The sequence below is a fragment of the Salarias fasciatus genome, chromosome 13, assembly GCF_902148845.1.
Source record: "Salarias fasciatus chromosome 13, fSalaFa1.1, whole genome shotgun sequence".
In the NCBI taxonomy this organism is placed as follows: Eukaryota; Metazoa; Chordata; class Actinopteri; order Blenniiformes; family Blenniidae; genus Salarias; species Salarias fasciatus.
The window spans coordinates 28,125,529-28,149,322 of record NC_043757.1 but is presented as its reverse complement, the minus strand read 5'-3'; the positions used below and the strand labels follow the sequence as shown (position 1 = coordinate 28,149,322).

At 44.3% G+C, this 23,794-nt stretch overlaps 1 protein-coding gene across 1 annotated transcript in view; it reads left to right on the top strand.

Annotated features, from left to right (window-relative positions):
• Positions 1-23,794, top strand: part of LOC115399831 (zinc finger protein 239-like) — a 40,186-nt gene that overhangs the window by 1,206 nt on the left and 15,186 nt on the right. Inside the window, exon 2 of the mRNA XM_030107413.1 lies at positions 17,737-17,741. Within this exon, the coding sequence (XP_029963273.1) occupies positions 17,737-17,741 (5 nt within the window). The remainder of the gene's footprint in view (positions 1-17,736; positions 17,742-23,794) is intronic.

The window sequence follows — 23,794 nt, the reverse complement described above, 5'->3', positions numbered from 1 at the left end:
GCTGGTTCGGCCATGTTCTCCGTCTCCCCCTTGACCACCCGTCAAAAGCCATCCTGAAGTTTGATCCAAAGGCCGCAGGCTGGAGACGACCACGAGGCAAGCCCCGCACTCGATGGCTTGACATTATTGCGGACGACCTCCAACAACACGGAGTAACCGTGAAGGACGCAGACCTGCTGGCACAAGATCGCCTGTACTGGAAAAACCTGGTTTCTCTGGTCGGCTCTACGCAACGGGACGGGACACCAGCCCAACGCAGGAGCATTAAGTCAAGTCAAGGTTTCAGTGAAAACGCCTCATTTTGACCAAAAAACTGAGAAAAGGAGCTTTTTCTGCAGAGAAGATAATTCAAACAGAACCATGACTGACATCCAGTTTTTTTAGTTTTAGTGACACCTCAAACATCTGAACAGTTCTTTACTTCTATGAAACAACAAAAACAACAGTTGTTTGCTCATTGATATGTCCATTTATTTTCCATCAAACTCCACATCTCCATGATGGCGGCGGCGGCGGCGGCTGTGGTGGCGGCGGTGTGGAAGGTGTGTGCTTGGCAGATGTACAACGTGGTCTTGATAATTTCGTTGAGTTATGTGATGAAATAAGGCTCCTTCATGGTTCTGTTTTGAGATTATAACCACAAGATGAAAGAAAATGACATGAAATGTGGTTTAAAGCAAGAAAGCGAAACGATCCACTTCTTAAAGGAAAAAGGTCTTTGGACATCTTTGGATGTCTGTGCTCTGGTCATACAAGCCTATTTTTGGCTGTGCAGTCACTAATTAATGATGTACTTGCTAAGTATTCATTTCTACCTTAAGCAGTTTAGTTCATTTTGCTTGTTTTACTGAAAATCCACCATCCCCCTTATTGCTTTATTTTGATTTTGTGTGAGTGTGTTTGCAGTTTGCAGTTGATTAATTTGAGGACTCCCATTTCCTTTCGGTTTTCCAGCTGCATGGTAAGCCACCCCTGTCCTTTTCTTCATTCGATCACCCATTTCAGTGTTTGACCTCTGTTATATTTCTTTCTTTGTTCAGTTTTGTTAATGTATTTGTTTTAAGAGGAAGCTTTCTGCTCCGGTGGTATCTTTCAAACCTACGTGGAATAAATTATTGATGGGATTTCCTGGTATGCAGTTCCCCAGGTGGCGTTGTTGATGGCATTTCCACTTCGCTCTGTCTTGTGCATGCCACAATAAAGTTGGAGTTTACGTTCGGTAATTCATATTAAAACACTAAAGTTTTGGATTACCAAAGGTAATTGATTACTTAAAGTAATTTATTACATTACTAATTTGTGTAAATTGTCCTTTACTAATTAAGAATTACAGACAATTCTGGTCTGTAATTAGTCTGGTCTGGTCTGGCTGGTTTCTTTGTCCTTTCTGTTTGCAGTATATAGTGATATGAAAATATACACAGTGAAAATAGTGCCCACCCAGGAGGCGGAGTAATACCTCCTCGTGATGCGGCCGTGACGCTGTTCGGTTGTTGTGGTTAGCATGTTGCTGGAGATGCTTGAATGCTCAGTAAAAAGAGACCGAAAACTCAAACTGATCTCATCATTGTCTTCCCTGCACCACGGATTCATCTCGAGATGGTAACAGAGATTACTACACTGTTTGTGTCACATGAAGCGATCCCATCAGTTCCCAACAACATACGTGACTCTGTCATGTATGATTTGTCCATCAAATAAATGCTTCACCATGTTCTTGGTTCTAACAACACTGTAACTTATTCTGACAGGAAACTGGCCAAAGTCGCCATAAAGACCGTTTCTTCCACACTGGTCTAAACTGTCACAGTACGGAGCCCCTAAAGGGACATCAAAAAATATATATTTTTAAGTGAGTTCTACGTGCTCACGTAAAGCTTTTACGTGCGCACGTAGAACTTTTACGTGCTCGCGTAAAGTTGTTTACGTGAGCACGTAGAACTTTTACGCGCTCGCGTAAAGTTGTTTACGTGAGCACTTATAACTTTTAAGGGAGCACGTAAAACTCAGCTCCCGTCCGTACGCTCCCGTCCGCGCAGATTCCTCCGGGGACATCTGCGCACAGCATTGGGTGTACACCGGTCGCACCTATACGCATGCTCCGGAGCGCTACAGCAAACAAACCAGTACCGAAGTTAACATTGAAAAGTTTCATTTATTAATCAATCATAAAACGGCACAAGGGTGCACTGCCATATGAAAGATGAGATCGGCATTTGTGCATAGCTCCTTTTATATTTTCATGTTATATATAAAGTTAGATCTTGGATTTCTGCTATTATTGTTAAGATTCAAAATTATTCTTACTCTTTATTTGCACATTTCAATCGCTTTGTTGCACCCCCATGTGTGTTCTAGCCTCTGTAACTTGAAATTTCTCCGTGGTGAGATAAATAAAGTCTATTCTTTTGTATTATGATATTTATCAATATGATAATGGTATGGAAAGATGAAATAATAGCACAGAACGATATTCCGATAATGGAATTGGAATTGCTAAATTACTAAATTATATAGTATTACTATACGTCATTGGTTAAAACTGCACTCCTCTCCGTGACAGGATGAACCAGCGGACTTATTAAAAGTTAAAAATTCTTTATTAATCCCACAAGGGGGGATATTATAAGATATTCTGTAAGAACATTATTTTATTTTTTTTATTCTTTTACATATAAATCCGTACTGAATACATGCATGTGGAAATCATGAAATGTGATCTCCTCGAATAATTATACAATTAAAAGTTGTTTTATGAGTAACCCTATTGTCTTTAGCAAGTTTTTATTATCACAAAATGATATTTGAAAAATATGGGTCGTCTTATTATCAGAGTCATCCAATACTGTGTTATGTACTTTTTTTTTTTTTTTTTTTTTTTTTTGTAGCTGTAGAAAACCTTTCTCACAAGTTTAGGAAATCAGAACGTTTTATAGTTCAAAACATGGAAACATTTTTCCAAATATGAAAGTCTCATTGATTGATTTTTTGCAGTTGTTTATGTATCTCATGATCTGTGCCATTCTGCAAAGCAGGTCCTCTCTGTGATGCTGCAGAGGGCCATACACTCTTGACATTTAAGAGAGAGAGGGGTCAGATTCTCCTGCCTGCAGTGAACAGTTCACATATCTTTGGCTCTGCTGCTTGTTAGACTGTCTCCTTATTTACCCTTTTTCATTATTATTACTATAGGGGCTACCAGAGTTTGCTCTAATACAGAAATAAAAGCTTAACTTACATTGTAATGTATCTTATTTTCACAACAGTCTGAGAATCAATACATAACAAACTCAGTGGCTTAAATCTCTAAGGTTACATGCAGGTAATGCAGAGTGGGTGGTACAGTTTCTTGTTATGAATATGGACTTACCTGAATGAGTGGCATGAAACAGAACTGTGACAGAGCTTTGTCAACGAAATCCCCACCGAAAAATCCCTCGTCCTTCAGTTCTGCTAGAAACGTGATCCAGGGTTCAATTCCTTCTTTTCTCATCACTCCCCACCAGCTCTCAATTCTCTGGTTTGCGGTACTTGCTCCTGAGATGTAGCTTCTCTCCGCTGCTCTGTCATCCACGTCATTTCTCCGTAAATACCGCTGAATGTCTCTGACCACCACGTTCTCAGTGCCCATGTCAGTCCGCACCAGCTCGGGGCAGCCCCCACAGCGCTCCACTGCCTCCACAAAGTAACCCCGATAACTTTCGGGTCGCTGTTCGTGAGTGCGGCCCGCAGCCAAATGACGTTGCGCGAGCACCCGTCGATGCAGCCATTAATGCATATCCCATATGGCTTCAGTTTGTCGTATGAGTCTATGTGCCAAACAAAGTTCGGTCCCTCAGCAAAATATTGCCTCCGTCTGAGACGTCTGGACTGGCGAACTTGAGAACCGACGGGGTCAAGTAGAGAGAGGAGGATCCTGACGTCTTCTTTTCTGATGGAAATACCGTGTTGTTTACACTTTGTATACATCCACCGGTAACCGTGATCCTTTCCTGTGCCTTGCAGTTGGTCGACAATGAAATCTATCCCAGCGTCCAAGTCGTATCTTCGCCGGTAGAGCAGCCTGGCTCTCAGGATTCTATGTAAATGCCGCTCGGTGATAATAGTTCCTTGCAATGCCAGGCTTTTCAGAATGTCTTTGTAGCTCATTCCCAGTCGGAAATAAAATTCAATCACACTGTCTCTGTTCATCTTGTCGTTTCAGTTTCTTCTGCTGCCTCGAACTTTGACCCAGAGAACACCGATGGGTGTGCTCACCCAGTTGCCCGGGAATGATATTAATTCGTGGGAACGAATTAGTAATTCGTGGCCACAATTTAATTTTTTTTTTACCATGTCATGTCCGGGGCTCCGTAGAAAATATTGTACTGGCTGATGGAGTTACTTTAGATGCACTGGTGCCATGAGAGGACTTGATGTAGGAACCAGGAGAGACTCGGACCGGAGGCTGGACGGAGGAGACGGACCTGAAGAACCACGACTGAAATGTAAATATACTATAAGTTTAGCAAATGATTTATCTAATCAGTGATTTTATTCAGGAAAATAACTTAAAGGAGGTAGTAGAAGTAGTTAATGTAGAACTCAACAAGATAAAATAGTGGTTTGACAGCAACAAATTAGTTTTAAATGTTAAAAAAAACTAATTTTATATTGTTTAATGATAGAGAAAATAATATACATATATCAATTAAAATAGATGGGATTCAAAGAGTACATAAAACAAGATTTTTAGGTGTTATTATTGATAAAGACCTTAGCTGAAAGTCACATATAAATTATATTAGAAATAAAATAGCTACATTGATTGCAGTATTACATAAAGTAAAAGCAGTTTTAAATCAGTCAGCATTACTTAACTTGTATAAATCGCTAATTATTCCATACTTAACTTATTGTGTGGAAATTTAGGGGACGACCTGTAAAACTTATACACAAGAACACAACCAATGTTCATTTTGAAAAAAAAAAGGCCCTGAAAATTATAAGTAATAATAGAAATAGAGACCTATCAAACCCACTATTCATTAAGTATAATTCTTTAAAATTTGATGATATAGTTGAATATAAAATACTTCAGATATTATATAAAGCTAATAGGAACATGTTACCAGGAAAATTTCAAGAAAGATTCAAAAAAGAACTTTTTTATAATCTAAGGGATTGACATTTTTAAAAACCCCAGATTCAGAACAAAAATAATGGAACTCACTGTGACTGTTAAGGGAACCAATCTGTGCAATGCCCTTCAGAAAGAAGTGAAAGAAGTGCAAATAATCACAGCATTTAAAAGAAATGTAAAAACTACATTACTGGAAAATTATGCAATGTTGGACACATGAGATTATGTGTCCAACATTGCATAAGTTTATTCTGACAGAATGGAATTTGTTTTTGAATTTTGATTACAGATGATTGAAATTGGAGACGGAATATAAGTGGTTGGATAAAGAAGAGGTAGATAGAGAGAAAAAAAAAATAGGTGTGTGTAATGAGTGTAAAATTCGGTGAAAAAGATTATGGTGTTTGTAAATATTGTGAAAATATGTAAAAATATGAACTGATGAAAGAAGAGGCAGACAAAAGTTATTCTTCTTTCTGCTCTGTTTTCATTCATGTATGTATTACTTTCTTTTATGTATATTTTTTGTGTCATCTTTTGAATGAAAATAAATCTATAAATAAAATAAATAAAATGTGATGCCAGTAGCCCAGATATAATATATTAGCTGACGGAAGATTACATACAGACAGTGGACGTTTAGTCAAACATTTTATTCAGACTTCGACAAGCTGTCATTAATTTTGTTCAGTGTATTATTGATTATTGGTTCCCCAGCCTGGTCACTATTGCGGTCAATGAACGGCAGACTTCTGTTGATCTTTCCAGGATCTCTGCCGTGATGACGGCTGCTCTCGGTCCAGCAGCACCGCTCGGTCCCGTGTCCTGCTCAGCACCGGTCCGGCACTGGGTGTGTGTGTGTTGGGGGGGCGGGGACCTGGCCATGGTGCAGCTGCTGTATGAGACATAAATAAACGAAACAATAAAAATATGAGCTGTGTGAGTGTGTCAGCCTCATTATTTGCTATATCAGGGTTACATGAACGGACCTATTCAAACCTCCGCCGGTGTCCGTTCGTCCACGGTGATGCTGCTCATTGCGGCGTGATCTTCCTCCAGACAAAGTGTTTCTGTCCTCCTTTAATTCCAGTTTTTAGTCCTCCACTGAGCCCCTCCTTATTTACCTCCACCTCAGACCTGAGAGGAGCGATATCCAGAATCCGGAAAAGTTTCTTTTTTGCCAAAATTGCGGGACTTCTGAACCATGAATATAGCCGTGCCATCCGCTGCCGGTGCAGCTGAATCAAGACCAGCAATCATGTTTGCTGTAGCGCTCCGGAGCATGCGTATAGGTGCGACCGGTGTACACCCAACGCTGTGCGCAGATGTCCCCAGAGGGATCTGCGCGGACGGGAGCTTATGGACTGGAGCTGAGTTTTATGTGCTTCCTTAAAAGTTATAAGTGCTCACGTAAACAACTTTACGCGAGCACGTAAAAGTTCTACGTGCACACGTAAAAGCTTTACGTGAGCACGTAGAACTCCCTTAAAAAAATAATTTTTTTGATGTCCCTCTAGGGGCTCCGTATCACAGTGCTGTAAACAGGGAGGACCATTTTAATGAGAAAGTCAGAGAAACAAAAAAGTTGTCAAATCATGAATGATTGGTTTTATAGATGCACTTCATGTTCTACATAAGTTTATAACTTTGACAGTGATTGTTGATATGATTTAGTGAAACATTTACAACCAATCTTAAATTCCAGACATTGTCTCTCATTAAAATATTTGATTCCACGTTGATGTCTCACAGACTGTGATCATTAAACTGATAGTTGTAAAAGACACAGGACAGCTGATTGATAAAGGAGCTCCAGCTGTTTGAGGTGAGTCCACTGAGCTGCAGTTCCCCCTGTGTCCAGTAGGGGTCAGTATGAAGCTGAACGCTGTTTGTGATCCTCCAGAAAAGCGAGAGAAGAAGCAGCTTGAATGGAGGCTGTGTGGAGCTGAGCTGTTGTGTCACCCAGAGGAAACATTTCTCCTCCTGCAGCAACAATGACTTCAGTTCAGGCTTTAAGAGAGTTTATCAGCGAGAGACTAACTGCTGCTGCTGGAGAAATCTTCACCGCGTTTCTACAAACTATCGTCCCCTTCGAGGAGGAGATTGACCGACAGAGAAAACTGCTGCAATTCAGCTCCGAACTGAAAAACAAGTCTCACAGAACAGGTATGAAAACGTGTGAATGAACACATGAATGTGGTTGATGGAGGAGCGTTACATTTGTTTAGAAGCTGCAGACAGAAATGAGGCTGCAGCTGTAGTTCAGTCCGGTGTTTCGGATTAACTGGTTTCCGTGTTAGCTGGTGACCGACAGGTGTTGAAAACCCGACTGAAACTTGGAGTTGTTCCAGTGAACGTCAATTATTTGCAGTTACAGTATACTTTTAAGTTTAGAGCCTTTTGTGAGCTTTACTGGATTATCTGCTGTTTCCCGCATACGTTTACAGACATTAATCACCAGCTAGCAGGGGAACCAGTTAATCCGAAACACCGGTAAAGTTGGAAAGCTCGTCACAGATTCAAACTTTCAGCATCAATAACTCTTTAACAAAACATCTTCAACACACAGCGTACACATCTTTCGTTGTGAGCTGGACAATGTGCTACAAGCCCTTTTTTTATTAGAAGTATCTGTTTTTCTCTCAGCAGAAATAGTATTGATCTCTGAGAGCAGCTAGCAGTGTGGTGTTCAGGGACCGTCTGTAAATTACAAGACTGTGCAACAGTGAAGACAGACAACACAAAAATATAACTGATATTCACTGCAGTGTCACCAAAATCACTACAACCTTCACTTGTCTCCTGATGATCAGACTACAACACTTGGTTTATGAATCAAAAAGTAGTTTTCATAGTTTGAATGGAGTGTTGTGAGTGATAAAATTCAGTAACTTCACTGTAATGTGCTGTAGATGAATGAAACAATCAGAAGACTCCTATTGAACACACTGCAGCTTTTATTTGAACAGTTCCACTTTATGTTTAATAGAACTTTGATTCATTGTGGAATTTGTACAAGATGGACTCTGCAGTTCTTGTTCAGAGTGAAACAACAGGAGTGATTTTAAAGCAGAAACCTTCAGCATTAAACACATCTGGATCAGAAACTGCTGTTTGCAGATTGAAAAAGTGATTATTTCCTCTCAGTCTGAGCTAACATGCTGACGTCACTGTGGTTTCTGCAGCTTTACAGTAAATCTTGAAGAATGATGATGCCTTCAGGTGTTGCTGGGAAAATAAAGTCTTCACCGCATCAAAGTGGAAACTTCCCACTAACATTTCAGAGCTCAGAGAGGCTCATGTTGCATCCAGACAGTTTTCTCATTAATGTCTAAACCTCACAGCTGCTGCCAGTTGAAGTGAAAGGAGCATTTTGTTTGTAATATTTGTCTTTTAAATGTCTCCTGTTGTGTCTCGTCCGTCCATCAGTGTAAAATATTCCCCTCCATCCCAGAGTGACTTTGTCTTGTTTCCCTCCAGAGAGTCCACAGCAGCACATTGGTGAGCAGAAGAGCAGCTCCAGTGTGGAGCAGGAGGAACATGAAGCTCCACACATTAAAGAGGCGTCTGTTCCTGATGGTGAAGGTGACGATTCCCACCACTCTGAGAGAGACTGGAGCAGCCAGAGACTGACTGCTGCTGCTGTGGAGATCTGCACCCTGTTTGAACAAGCTATTGTCCGGAGCCAGGAGGAGGTGGAGCGTCAGCACAGACTGCTGGAGACCATCTGGAAACCTCAGATCAAGTTACACAGAGCAGGTAATGAAAAGTGTGAATGAACACATGAATGTGACTGAGAACTCTGATTAATTCACTTGAACATGAATGCGTCACACAACACAGAGGGGTGTGGTCGGCTGCGGCGTCCCTCACAGTTAAAAGCGTCCCCACGATCCTTCCAGTCTTCAGTCATGCACTGGACAGTTCTTCACCCAGTTTTAGTTTCTGCAAGCTCCTCAGATGGGTTCCCTGCTTGATGCATGCCAGTGATCGGACGCTTCTCCAACAGTCCAGCATCTTTTCCTCGACCACGGGATGTGTCTTTCCACATGGCTGTTGAAGAACTGAGGAGCAACTCTTTGCACCAGTTAGTGTTAAATAACTTGTTGCCAGCTGAAAGATAGTTGCACATGCAGTAATTATTCAATAGGAGGCTTGGACCCATGTGCTCAGCTTATTCCAGGTGGCGACTTCATCTTTTGCCAGGCAGTGTCTCTTTCAAGGCCACCGCAGTCTGAATGCTCAAGTCGCATGTATGAGGCGTCCAACGTCTCTGACATGGGACTGACGCCACAGATCTGCTCCAGGAGAAGCAGCACAGAGAAAGCTGTGCTCTGTTTTTACTCAGTCTCCTTTCCCTGGTGATTTCCTCTAAATTATGTGGCTCTTAAGGCAGAACCACAGGAAAAGTGACATGCCTTCACTGATCTGTGTGTCGTCCATATTCACTGCTGTGAACAGCGCATTTGGCGGGCGGGAGTTTGAACGTAGCCCAAGTCTCACATGCTGCGGTCTGCTGGAAAGGAAGTCCTCCATCCAGCTGCAGAGCTGGTGGTCCAGGTCCAGAGACAGCAGCTGGTTGGCCAGCTTGCCCGGGTCGACAGTGTTGAAGGCTGAGCTGAAGTCAACAGACGTCCTCCTCACAGACGAGTTTGGGTTGGAGTTCATGAGACTCTCCTCATCAACTGGAAATCCAACCAGAATCTATATATAAACACAGCTGATTGCAGTGAGGCTCATTATCAGGCTTTCTGCTGAACTTGGTGATGAACCTTCATGAGATTCAGGTGTGTTGAAGCAGGGAGACATGGAAAACATGCAGGTTTGCGGCCCTCGAGGATTGGAGTTTGAGACCCCTGATCTAGAACGGGGTGCTCAGTCCTGCTCCTGGAGAGCCCCTGTCCAGCATGTTTTCGTTCTCTCCCTGCTTCAGCACACCTGAATGCAATTATTGTGTCATCGTCAATCACCTAACCGAACACAAGGATGAGCCTGTCATTACATTCAGGTGTGCTAAAGCAGGGAGAGAACGAAAACATGCTGGATAGGGGCTCTCCAGGAACAGGACTGAGCACCCCTGATCTAGAAGAAGATCATCTAACAAGGAATGGTTAATCCAGCAACGGTTCAGCTGCTGAAGGTTCACAGCGGCTGTACGCTAGTTTAAGAATTTGAATTGTAATAGTAGAAGTAATGTAACTAACCTGTGATCTTGTACTTTCTGTCCCTCCAGAGCTCCAACAGCACCATGACTGTAGAGAGGAGCAGCTCTTTAAACAGGAAACACACTGCTGTCTGGAACAGGAGGAACCAGAACCTCCTCAGGTCAAAGAGGAACCAGAAGAACAGGAGGAACCAGAACCTCCTCAGATCAAAGAGGAACCAGAAGAACCAGGACTTCTACAGTTTCCTGAGTCAGAGAAGCAGGCTGGATGTGAAAAGATTCTTTGCGTGGAAACATGTGGTGAAACTGTCCGAAAAAAACCTAAATTAAGTCGGAACTCAGGAACTGTCACTGAGAAGAAGAAGATAAGTTGTGAAGTCTGTGGTAAAGGTTCGACCTGTCAGAGTGCATTGTTGCTTCACATGAGAACTCACACAGGTGAGAAGCCGTTTTCTTGTCAAACATGTGGGAAAAGTTTCAGTTCAAAGAGTTATTTATTTGTCCACTTGAAAATTCACACAGGTGTGAAGCCACATTCTTGTAAAACATGCGAGAAAAGTTTCATTAGACGGAGTCATTTGTTGCGTCACATGAGAACTCACAGGTGAGAAACCGTCTTCTTGTGAAACAGGAAAGTTTCCGTCGTCGGTCATTGCAGCAACATGTGGAAGCTCATAAAGAGATGAACTCCAGTTGTTCTTCAGGAAGTTCAGCTCGAACCAGAAATCACAACTCTTCATCCATTTTTAAGGAAATGTCTCTGTTGAGGCTGAGCCTCAGGAAAAGGAAGGTTTCTTATTTGTCCCCCGAATGGTTGGAATGTGGGCGGGTTGTGACCGGCTGCGTAGTGACACGGACATGATGGAAACGTGTTGCTCTCCTCCGGCTGCAGTGGTCCTGGTTGTTCATGCTGTGTTTAGAATTTTCTTAGGAGTTTGCTCGATAGGTGTTTTCCTCAGGCAATTTAGAAATTGACATTTTGCCTAATAAAGCCTCGTTGACTGAAATAAAGGATACCTCATGATCTTTGTGACAAATCCGTGGTTGTTGTCGACGGTGTCAATTTTCACGCATTGTTCCCCTTTTAAAGGGGCTGTATCCTGCTTTTTTAGCTCGTCCAAACCCTAGAAATGGCATTAACATGGTAATAGTTTATTTTTGGCACTAAGGAAAAGTCATTTTGTGTGAAATAAAAGATTTTCTGGGGCTAATTCTGAAACCCGGAAGAGAAAACGCTCTGTTTCACTGAAATCCCGCCTCTCCCCCTGTGGACTTTGACTGACAGCTACTTCAACCAATCAGAGCTTCAAAACAACAACATACGCTAGCTAGCTTTAGCTCTTTAGCTCTAGCTTCTCCACGCGCAAAAACGTCTTTTCCTGTGAGAAACTCACCAAGCGCAGACCCTTCAGACCCTTCAGACCCTCCAGACCCTTCAGACTCTTGCTCCTGCTTAACTGTTGCTTTCAGACGATGGTTAAAGTTTATCCTCGAAATCGGAGTTACAAAAAACAGCAACGCTGGTTGCCGAGGGCCTGTGGGAGGGAGGGGGGCTCAGGGGAGTCATCTTCTCCGTGTGACGTCAACGTGGGAAAACAGAGCGTTTTCACGGTGCGGGAGGGGCTGCCTCTCTGAGCAGCACAAACACTAGGAAAGCTTAAACACGCAGGCACGAAGGGAAAAAAATGCTTTGGGGGTGTTTTAGGTGAGAACATAACTATATAACAAGGTTGAAACATACAAAAAGTGAATTTTGCATGATACAGCCCCTTAAGTATAGTTTGTATATACAGAGTGGCAACAATGAGACGGCCCCCAAAACAGGAATGGTTTTCCAGGTTCACTTCTCATCTCTTTTGGCTGATTTTTCACTGACTGACTTTTGACTGCTGTAGTTCTTCATTCGGCTTGGATCGACATCTCTGTGGACAGCATGGTGCAGTACCTGGACGCTACAGAGGCTGCACAAGTAGTCCAACTCCTCCAGGATGGCACATCAATACGTGATCTTGCAAGAACGTTTGCTGTGTCTCCCAGCACAGTCTCAAGAGCATGGAGGAGATTCTAGGAGACAGGTACTCCAGGAGAGCTGGACAGGGCCGTAGAAGGTCCTTAAACCCTCAGGATCGGTATCTGGAGGAACAGGATGAGCACTGCCAGAGCCATACAAAATGACCTCCAGCAGGCCACTGGTGTGAATGTTTCTGACCAAAGAATCGGAAACAGGCTCCATGAGGGTGGCCTGAGGGCCCGACGTCCTGTAGTGGCCCTGTGCTCACTGCCCAGTGCCCAGCACAGTACAGCTCGGTTGGCATTTGCCATAGACCACCGGAATTGGCATCTGTGCCACTGGCGCCCTGTGCTCTTTATTGATGAGAGCAGGTTCCAGCTGAGCACGTGCGACAGACGTGTAAGGTTCTGGAGATGCCGTGGAGAATGTTGTGCTGCCTGCAACATCATTCAGCATGACCGGTTTGGTGGTGGGTCAGTGATAGTCTGGGGAGGCATATCCCTGGAAGGACGCACAGATCTCTACAGGTTAGGTGACGGCACCCTGAATGCTATTACATATCGGGATGAAATCCTTGGACCCTTTGTCAAAGCTAGAGCATGACAGTTTTCGGGAATTCCCGTGGATCAAGGAAGTGAAAAGACACTGGGCAGCTGGCAGCGACACACAAAACAAATCAACATGGAGGGAGAAGACGACGCGCTGAAAAGCGAGCTGCAGGACAACGTAAAAAATAAGGCTACGTTGGTGAAGCTCGGAAGTAGTACAGAGATTAAAGAGAGTGGAACATAATAGGAAAAGCACTGTATTTGCAGCGTGCAAAACTTGCTCAGTGCTCATGAAGTACTCCAGCGAGTCGGGGACGAGTGGGCTCAAATGACACACGTGCAGCACAGCCCGCTGAGAACCAGCCAAAAAAATTCAGCTTTTATCAAACGTGTGTGTGTGTGTGTGTGTGTGTGTGTGTGTGTGTGTGTGTGTGTGTGTGTATATATATATATTTATATGTAGAGAGAGAGAGAGCACGGTCTCTGTTCCTCAAATGAGTCAACTCTGGAAGCTAACTGGAAGCCAATGGCAGAGGTGAGCATTAAGCGTTACTTATACCAAGGAGACGCTCTGTCCCCCCTGCTGGTCTGCAGAGGCCTGAACCCCCTCAGCCGGATCATTATCAACAGTGGATCCGGGTACTGATTCTGCAGTGGAACAATTGTGAGTTGCCTCCTCTACATGGAGGACATCAAGCTGTATGCCAAGAGTGAGCTGGACATGGACTCCCTGATTCCCCTCACCAGGACATCCAGCAGGGACATGGGGACGTCTCTGGGACTAGATCAGTGTGGACGGATGGCACCAAGGAGACAGAAGATGGTCACTACTGAAGGGGTTGAACTACCTGAGGGCAACATCAGAGATGTGGAAGAAGCTGCAGATACCGGGGATACCACAGGACAATGGCAGCCAGGATGAAGCAGCCCGGAGGTCAGGAGGTCAGACACAGCCAGATCCCTCCAGAGGGTGAGACAGGTCCTGAACAGTCAGCTGAATGCCAGAAATCAAATCCAGGACATGAACATGTCTGTCCTACCAGTAATCAGATTACCCAGCTGGTATAATATCCTGGACACTGGAAAAGGTGCGAGCAGTGGCGGCTGCTGGCCTTCAAAGGAGAGGAAGCTCGTTTTCAGAATACATTGTAATATGCAGTGATGGGCCGTCAGGGCCTGCAAAGCCTTCTCTGCTGGCCTAAAAATTATCTGAATTACAGACTGATGTAAATTATATTTTGTCCATAAATAATTAATAAATGATTCCAAACGGTATGTTCCAGTTCCTTCCATAGTTTTCCCGTGGTTGCGCTGCTTCCAGACATGTTTTTTTCATATTAAATCATTTAACCAATCAGATTTCAGGCATCATCTGTTGCTAGGGTCAAAGAAATCTGCCCGAGGCCTTCACTGTCCGTTCCTGATGGCGCAGTGAAGTAAAGTGAAGCGTCAAACAGACAGTTGCTTTAACCAATCAGATTTCGACTTGGCGACTCAGCACCTTCTAGCTAGCTACACTAACAACAGCAGATCCAGGCCTTCTGATTTACATTCACCAAGAGATACAGTAGGGGGCGGTATGCACCTAAGTTGTTGGTCGCCACCCGCAAATATTCCAAAGAAGAAGAAGAAGAAGACCTGAAGAGAAATAAAACTTACGCCAGAAATCCCACAGGGCAGCTGGACTTTCAGCCCTGGCTTTATGGAACTGAAACACACGGATAATCTATATGACAGAGCAGTTGAACTCTTTTTGAGGAAGGAAAGGAGGATGGATTTTGTTTTCAAATAATCGGGATTTTGGTGAGTAAAATGTTCCTCTTTTCCTAAATAATATTGCTGTTTTATTAAGTTGTTGATGCTCATTGTATGTGCACAGATGTAGTAGGAGAATTGTGCACTTCAGCAAAGGCTTTTATTCTGGCTGCACAAGTATCTATCTGCTGTGCAACAACTCTTTATGTGCATATCTGAATAATAAGATTGTTTTATCGACATAAAATAGTTATTGAGAGGTGGATTGGTTCAGGCGGATCTGTTCTGAAGGCCTTAATGTGAAATGCACGGTCCGCCACTGGTAATATGTGTCTGCTTATTGTATGTAAATTCTATTAACTTCCATGCCTTTTGTACGCCCTGTCAAAGTTAGACAGATCCCCAAAGCCCACTTTTGACCAGACAACTGATCCTTGAGATGGTTTCATCAAGAGATATGGCCAACAGTCCATTTTACTGGTGACAGCACTTCCAGTCAGCAGCTCACCTTGTCATACCAGGACAGCTGAAAAGACCGGCTACTTTTCCCCACGTTTTGCACGAGCTCAGTCTAACCCCCAAATTCCACATCCTCCGTGTCCGCTCCGCTCCGCTCCGGTCCGACCCCCGCAGCAAATACGTTGCTATTTTAATGACAGTAGCTGATTCCACAGCCTCCGTTCCGCCATGTTCGGCTCCGTCTGGGTCCTCCTCGTCCGCTCCGTCGGTCCAAAACAGAGCTGAGGTCTATTTTTCTCTCCGGTCCGGTCCGTCCAGGTCTCCGCACGCATAAATTTCCACAGTTCAGATCACACCAAACAGGAAAGAGAACTCCAACAACCTCCGGCTTTATACAAAATAAAATCATTTTGTGTTGATTAAAAACTTTAAACTGTTTAAAGACGTTTTATATGTCCTCACATTAATTTTCAGATATATCACGAATAGACATACCATACTGATTAAAATATACACTTTGAAAAGCAGTACAAAAAAAATTAAAACACACTTTCAAGTTTTATATGATATAAACTTCTATTTTGCCTGTAATCAAACTATAGTGGAATGTTTCTGAATGTTTACACAGCGGCATATATATGGCCCATTTGTAGGCTGTTGTCTATGCATGCACATGCGCTTCTCTGCTTCTCCGGCCGGGCGGAACAAAGGCGTCGTGGACCAATCCGGAGCGATGTGCGCGCTGTGGGTTTTCAAAATATGGAGCAGAGCAGAACGGAACGGACCGGAACGGAGCAGACAAGGACGATGTGGAATTCCTGGGTAAGGGTCACATATGGAACTCAGAAAAACGAAACTAAAATGAGGGGTTTGGGTCTATTATACAGTGCAAAGCGAGCACTGTTTTGGGGGTGATACTGTCACTTTGAGCACCGCAGGGCGAGACTCGCGAGAGCTCAGACTTCAAGTGAGATTTAAAACTCACAGAGAACAGGAGGGAAAAGATACACTCGCAAGTATCTGGAGAAAGGAGGCGATTGAGGCGTGCTGGTTGTGTTATTTCACCACCGTGCTGAGGGAGACTGAGCAACAGAACAGCGTGAGTGATGTTCATTATTGGGTGAAGCTGAGTTAATCTGTTCTGTATACTCTGTGATTGCAATGGTTGTGTGCTGTGTGTGTTCTGTCAATTCAGAGGGGAGATTTGCTGTGCTGAGTTCCGGGTGTGTGTGTGTTTATGCACAGGTCGACCACAGGAGTGGAAGTAAGTTTATAGTATGTTTGTGTTCGCTATATCTGAAGGCACGTCAGTATGACATGAAATAGTTGGATTATTTTGTTTGAAGAAACTCATTCTGTTGTATTTTATCTGTGTTGTCTCTGTTTAGCAGAGAGCTCGTACTGTTGTCTATATATTGCCACAGTTGTATGTATTGGTTGGGTTTTCTGTAAGCTACAAACCTCAATCCTAAAACATTAATGCTGAGTCTATGATTTGATAGATCAGTCGGGGAATCAAGTCCCACATAAAACTTAAATTGTGTCCAGTCATTTCTTGACCTGGCTACACATAAAAGTTGTTAAATATTGATTGATTTTATAGTCACATCCTCTAAAATTATCCCCAAGAAATACAATTTGCCAGACCGGCAGTGCAACCATTCAAGTGACAAGTTAGCGCTGTTAGCAGTACTTGCAATGAATATCTCAGAGCACATTCTATACATCAGTGAATATTTGTAACATATTTATGGTGGAAAATAAGTACTTTTAATGTTTTAAACTCCTTAATGCACCTTGAAGCAACTGTTTATGAAGTATAATACCACACTGTCGTCCAGTGTGTGTTGAACTCACCTCATCTCGGAGCAGGATGTCTGATGAGCAGGTGGAGCAAGTCCTCCTCCTTCGTTATAACAGACAGTTTTGCACAATGTTAGCTTTGGACTGAATGCAGACCTAAAGTTGGGTAACTACTGTTGCCTACAAATCAGTCAACAACTGTGAGGGCAGCCCATGCTCTTTTACAATTAAGCTTTTCTCAGTTCGACCTTTCCTGGTAACTGAACTTAGACCTTTTTTATTTTGTTGTTGTATTTATTTTTGCAAAACAATACAATATAAAACATTAAAAACATTGGATTAGATAGTGAAACACTAAGAGAGCCTTTTCTGTTTACAATGAAGGAAAATATTGTATGTTTGTTTTTTTAGAGGGCATATTTTCTTTGCAAGCAGTGCAGTTCAATGGTTACAAACTGTGATTGAGACTTAGTTGACATAAGTTATTTTCTGGGTTTCTATTCAATTCTGGTTTCTTTTGTGCTATTTTAAACATTTTGAGGGCAGCTGGTTGTATTTACAGGTCATTTTTCATTTACCTTTGTATATCTTGGTTGCTCTGGGGGGAAAAAAAAACGTTTTTGCAAATACAAAAATATTTTTGTCAACTGTCCAGCTATAACTCTTATGAGAATGAAAATTTGAAGTATTGCAAGCTTTATTTGCTCTCCTTTTATGATTCTTGATAGAATTTCGAAGTTACCTGATTTGTTACTGCGAGGTTCTGGTGAAATGCTGTCTGAGGAGTCCACTGAGCTGCAGTTCCCCCTGTGTCCAGTAGGGGTCAGTATGAAGCTGAACGCTGTTTGTGATCCTCCAGAAAAGCGAGAGAAGAAGCAGCTTGAATGGAGGCTGTGTGGAGCTGAGCTGTTGTGTCTCCCAGAGGAAACATTTCTCCTCCTGCAGCAACAATGACTTCAGTTCAGGCTTTAAGAGAGTTTATCAGCGAGAGACTAACTGTTGCTGCTGGAGAAATCTTCACCGCGTTTCTACAAACTATCGTCCCCTTCGAGGAGGAGATTGACCGACAGAGAAAACTGCTGCAAATCAGCTCCGAACTGAACATCAAGTCACACAGAACAGGTATGAAAACGTGTGAATGAACACATGAATGTGGTTGATGGAGGAGCGTTTCATTTGCTTTGAAGCTGCAGACAGAAATGAGGCTGCAGCTGCAGATCGGTCCGGTGTTTCGGATTAACTAGTTTCCGTGTTAACTGGTGACCGACTTACGGTAGCGTTCCTTTTAACAGCAGATGTTTAAAACCCGGCCAAAACGCCCAGTATTTTTTTTAAGTTTCGTGCATTATGTGAGTCTTATGTTAACATTGACTGTAAGTAGCGTCTGTTTACAGAAAACAGTCACCAGTTAACAGGGGGTCGAGTTCAACCGAAACACCGGTAGCGTGGGCAAGATCGTCACAGATGGACTTTCAGCATCAGTAACTCTTTAACAAAACGTCTTAAACACACAAAGGGAGTCTCTTTCCTATCATTGTGAGGTGGAAAATGTACTAGAAGCGCTTGTTCTAAATCAAAAGTATGTCTTAGTTTCGTGCGACAGAAATAACATTGAGCAGCCGGCAGTGTGGCGTTCAGGGACCGTCTGCAAATTACAAGACTCTACAACAGTGAAGACAGATGCCACAAAAATATCTAATACCATCACTGGTTTTCACTGCAGTGACAACAAAATCACTACAACCTTCACTTGTCTCCTGGTGATCAGACTATAACACTTGGTTTTATTTGAAAATAATGTTTTCACAGCTTCAATGGATAATTGTGAGTAATAAAATTCACTTCACTGTAATCTACTGCTGATTAATAAAACTTGTCTTGACAATCAATGCAGCTTTTGTTTAAACAGCTCCACTCTATGCTCAATACATTTATTTCCATCCAGATTCAGTGTGACATTTGTACAAAATGGACTCTGCAGTTCTCAGTAAGGTTTGATGATAAAGTGCTTTTCACAGATAATATCAGGAAGTTCTGTGCAGAACGATCACTGATGGTGTGGAGGTGTTTCATGTTTCCAGAGTGCTGGGCGCCAGAGGAGTTTTGGGGGGCGAGGAGTTCCTGAAGATAAGAGGGGGCGTGATCATTGAGGCTCTGGTGGGTTGGGAGGGAGGACTGATACTTTTAAACTGTGTCTTTGGGACCTTCAGGAAAACTGAAGGGTTCACTGTGAGAAGTAGTCTACTTCAAGTAGAGGACTGTGTACTTGGGGGGGGGGGGCAAGATTTCCTCTTTACTTTTTAGTAAACTAAAATGACAAAATGTTGAGGACATTAGATTTTAAAGGATATTAAAATATTGATTATAGGAAGAGTTTATTAGCTGTTGTAGCTAATGAAGGCTTTTCTATTGATTATGGAGAAGGGTGTGAATAATTCTGGACATAACACTTTTTGTTCAAATGTAAGTAAAAGAGAATTCTTTTTCTACGATGGTGCTTCTTGTACATCGTCTTATCAACTTTTGGAAAATCCCTGCATCATATCTGGTAAATGAAATAAAAAAATGGATGAAGAAAAGTAATTTTGAGCCTAAATTTAACTGGAATATGAATAATTTGCGGCTTAAATGTGTGTGCATCATGACAACGACTCAATATGATGTAGTTCATATTCCAGGCCTTTAGGTGGTGCTGTGACTCTCTAACTCAGCCAGAAATACACCAGAGAAGAAGACATGGAGCTCCACACTCGCTGCTCTGTTAACAAATGCAGCACAAGAGGATGAAGCTTTATTAAATCAAGAATCAGGGGCTTCTGCAGGACTCGGGGACTTCAAACTGTATTTTGACCACATCCTTCCTGACCGGTCGGTCAGACAGGAATTTGCCAGAAAAACTAGTCCGTTGTGAGCGTTTGGCAAGGCTTCTGCCCGCCAGAAAGCTGATGTCATCACACACCCTGTCACAGTCATGTTTGATTGGTCCATCGCGAAGCTCAGGAGGAAAAATCAGTTTCCTTATTTGTGCACTGCTCCCCACATGTAGCTATATAGACTTGTTTTTAACTGCTACAGCATTATATACATTTATTGTTAATTTATTGGACATTTCTTCTTGGACCTCAAAGTTGTGGCTTGCTGACTCCTGGGGGTCTGGGGGCTGCTGCTTCTGTAAAAATGCTGTTACTGGGCTGACCAATTTTTGTTGAACTATATTAAAAAAAAAAAAAAAAAAAATTAAATAATAATGAATTGTTCAGTCTCAGTATTTTTTTTAGCCATTTGTTAAGTTTTGTACTCGTGCTGCGTTTGCTCACGTCCTGTGTGTCCCCTGGGGGGTGAACCCAGTGACGGGCCTGTCTGTCAACACTTACTACTCTCTAATCACTGAGCGGAGGCAGAGGTCAGTGGTGAATCATGTGACAGCAGTTTGATTCCGAGCTCTTTCAGAGTAATTAAACACTGGGGTGGGCGATATGGCAAAAATGTCATATCACGGTTTTTTTTAATTAATATCACGATCACGATTTTATGACGATTCTTTTTTATATTGATTTTTCTAGACTAATTTTCAAGTTTGACCATTTTTTTCCCCCAATGTTAAACATATAAAACGTATAAAATGTATTTAAACGTGTAAAACCCTAAAAGAAAAAAAAGACAATTTAAGCTAAAGAAACTGGCTTTAATTTAAATAGTACAGTTTTTTTTAATCAAAATGTGTAATGAACCAGGGATTAAAGTCCTCCGTCTGTAGACGGATTTCCGTCAGTTGGAAAAAGAGGGAGGGAAAAAAAAGTTGCATGTGTGTTTGTTGTGATTGAGTTTTGACTATGGAAGTAATGACGGTGTAAACCAATAAAGCCAGCCAGAGCCTCGCTGTTAGCCAATCAGAGACAGAGGAGGGCGGCTTTACCACTGACCCCCCAGAGAAGGATCTGGAGCTTCTCTCAGCCATTCCGCGACAGTGATGGGAAAAAGTGCGACCGGGTCCACTGGTCTGAGGGGACGATGTAACCAGAAAATATAAACTTTTTTTTTTTTTTTTTTTTTTTCCCCCCCTTGTCCTGTTCGGCAGCTGGGGCGTGCAATATTGTATGATTGTAGCCTTTTACTATCCGAACAGATTTTAATGTTAGCAGCAGGACGAGACTGAGTCTCCTCCTGCTGCTGCCTTTATTTAAAGCTGGCATCCGGCATGGCTGAGGACAGGACCGGGACGGAGACGCTCAGAGAGCGAGAGACAGAAAGAGAGAGAGATAAAGAGAGGGAGAACGGGGGGGGCACAACCTATGTACAAAGTCACAATACAAAACAGTGTTGTCGACGCACCACACACAACCTAGAACAATCCCAAACCCCCAATCTAGACAACACCAACACAGAGCCGACAACCAACACAGAAAATTACAGAACCATACATACATTTTTTTTTTTTTTTTTCCGAACCACATTAGTGAACAGACCAGGCCACAAAAATAAAAGGAGGTGTAGGGGAGGAAGGGAATGCAAGGACACCACAAACCCTTTTTTTTTTTTTTTTTTTTGAATATAGCTAGTCGTAACTAGTAGTAAACTCGGGGCGTGCATCAAGAGAGGACTGCTACAGATCACCATTAGTCTAACCACCACAAGAAGACAAGGTAACCCAGTATGTGAAGAGTGATTAAAGATCAATGTGATCATGTGAATATGATGGTGACAGTGATGGTGACAGTGATGGTGATAGTGATCATGCATATATGACCTCTGACCTCTGAGAAGGCCAGAAGCAGGCCAGAGAGGCCCTCAGAGCCCAGACAGCCGGCGGACATCACAGAGCCCGGATCCAAGCCGCCCCCCCAGGCAGACGCCCACGCTCCGGTTCAGAAACGGGGCAGAGGAAAGCCCTGGCCGGGGACCCCGGTGGGCCCGGGGCCCGGGCCCCGCGGAGCCACGACCGGCAGGAGCCGGTCCTCCTCAGGCGCCGGACGCCCGGGGCGGGCAGGGCCGAGAGCCCAAGGCCCAAGAGCCCAGGAGCCAACCCCCCACCCTGGGCGGAGGGCCATGGCCCCCCCGGGAGAACCGGCCCACACGGGCGGCTACCCACCCCAGGCCAGTACACCCCCCAGCGCTCCGGCCACACACCCCGAGATCCAGGGCATCACCCCCCCCCCCCCACGACCCTCATCCGGAACCCACCCCCCCGTCCACCGCCCGGCCCACCCCTCCCACCCCCTGTCCTCTCCCGCCTCACTCCCCCCCGCCTCAACCCAACACTCATACTGACACACACACACAACCACTCATCCCTAAACCAAACGCACACACACACTCACATTCCAACACACTCTCACGCACACGCTAACAAGCACGTGCGCGCACACACACACACACACACACAGTCAACCCTAACCCAAACACACTCACATTCCCGCGTCATCCAACTGTCATATCCTGTGGGAGACCCCCCCGGAAGGCAAGGGAACACCGAACCCCACATCCAGGACCACCCACAACTGCCGCCCCCACCCCCCCCACCGCCGCAGACAGATATGCACCCCCCAGAGCCAGCAGCCCCCCAAACCACAGCCGCTCCAAACCCCAGGCCTGTGGCGAAAACAACAGGGCGTTTAAAGGTCGTCCGTCCTTCGCGTCGCTTTGGAGCCTCGGCGCTCCACCGCTCCACGCTGTGCGCGTTCAGGCGAACTGTTCCACACATCCTCCAGAAGCTTTTCCGGCACTACAGACTGTTTCTCTGCTCCTTTATTACAGATTATTTAGAGAAAATTAAGCACATATATTGTCAATACGTTATCATTTAATATTAAAGTTTATTTAGCCTTTTTTTTTTTCTGTTTTCTGAATCGCGGGGCGCCGCCGGAGCGATTCCCTCGGCAGACCTTCTCCTCCCTCCAGACAGGCTGCTGTCTCCATCCACGAGATGCCGTCACTTTTACTGTCATGTTTTGTTTTCTGTGGCGCTCTGGCGATGCATATACCGGCGCGACCTGCGCGCAACGCGGTCACAAATTCTGGCTGCTGCGCGGACGTCCGCAGATCGGTCCGCGCAGACCAATGCGCAACGCTCACCCACGCAGACATGTGAAGCAGGACGGACTTTAAATCTTATCGGTCAACGGTTATTAACCGGTAAAAGGGCGTCGGTTAACGGTCATAAAAAAATATCTAAAATGTGCATCCCTAGTTGTTTTTATGAATATGAGAAGTATTTTCACAAATAAAGATCGAGATTGAGATGCTCCGCCCACCGCCATGGCTGCTCTGCATTATTTGGCGTGGAGAAGTCGGCTCCGACTGCGGCCGAGGCGCCGCCTCTCTTCTGGCTGCCTGCTGCCCTCCGGCGGCGGTCTGAGCTCGGTGAGTTCCAGCGTCTTCTGCAGGAGCTGCCCGGACGGCCGGTTCCAGCGCTGCTTCAGGCTGACGCCCAGTTTCCACCAGAAGCGGTGAACAAGTGAGATCGTGCACGCCGCTCGCTGCAAGCAGCTCGCCGCTCGCTTTGCCATCATGCCAACTGTTCTGCGTAGTCGGAGCCCTGCTGCCCTCCGTCAGCTCGTCTGTGAAGACCTCCACGCTGATAGGCTGTCCTGGTGCCAATTCGCTTGAAAAGTTCAATTATTTCAACTCGAGCGGCGAGCGTGGAGCGATGAAGCGGCGAGCGGTGGGCGGCGAGCGGTGGGCGGGGCCGACTGGCAGTGCAAGTCGACGGGCGTGCAGATTTTTCGCTGGAAACGCTCGCCGCCTTCTGCCCGCCATGTCATCGTCCGCCGCCCGCCGCTCAAGATTGAGCAACAATTGCGTCATTATTGACTTTGTATGTAATCTCGTCGCACGAAAAATTTGCGTCGCGTCCGGTGGAAACACATCGAGATCCATCCTCTGCTGGAGTCACAGCAACACCAGAGAAAACCCAGAAACGAACATCGAGTGTG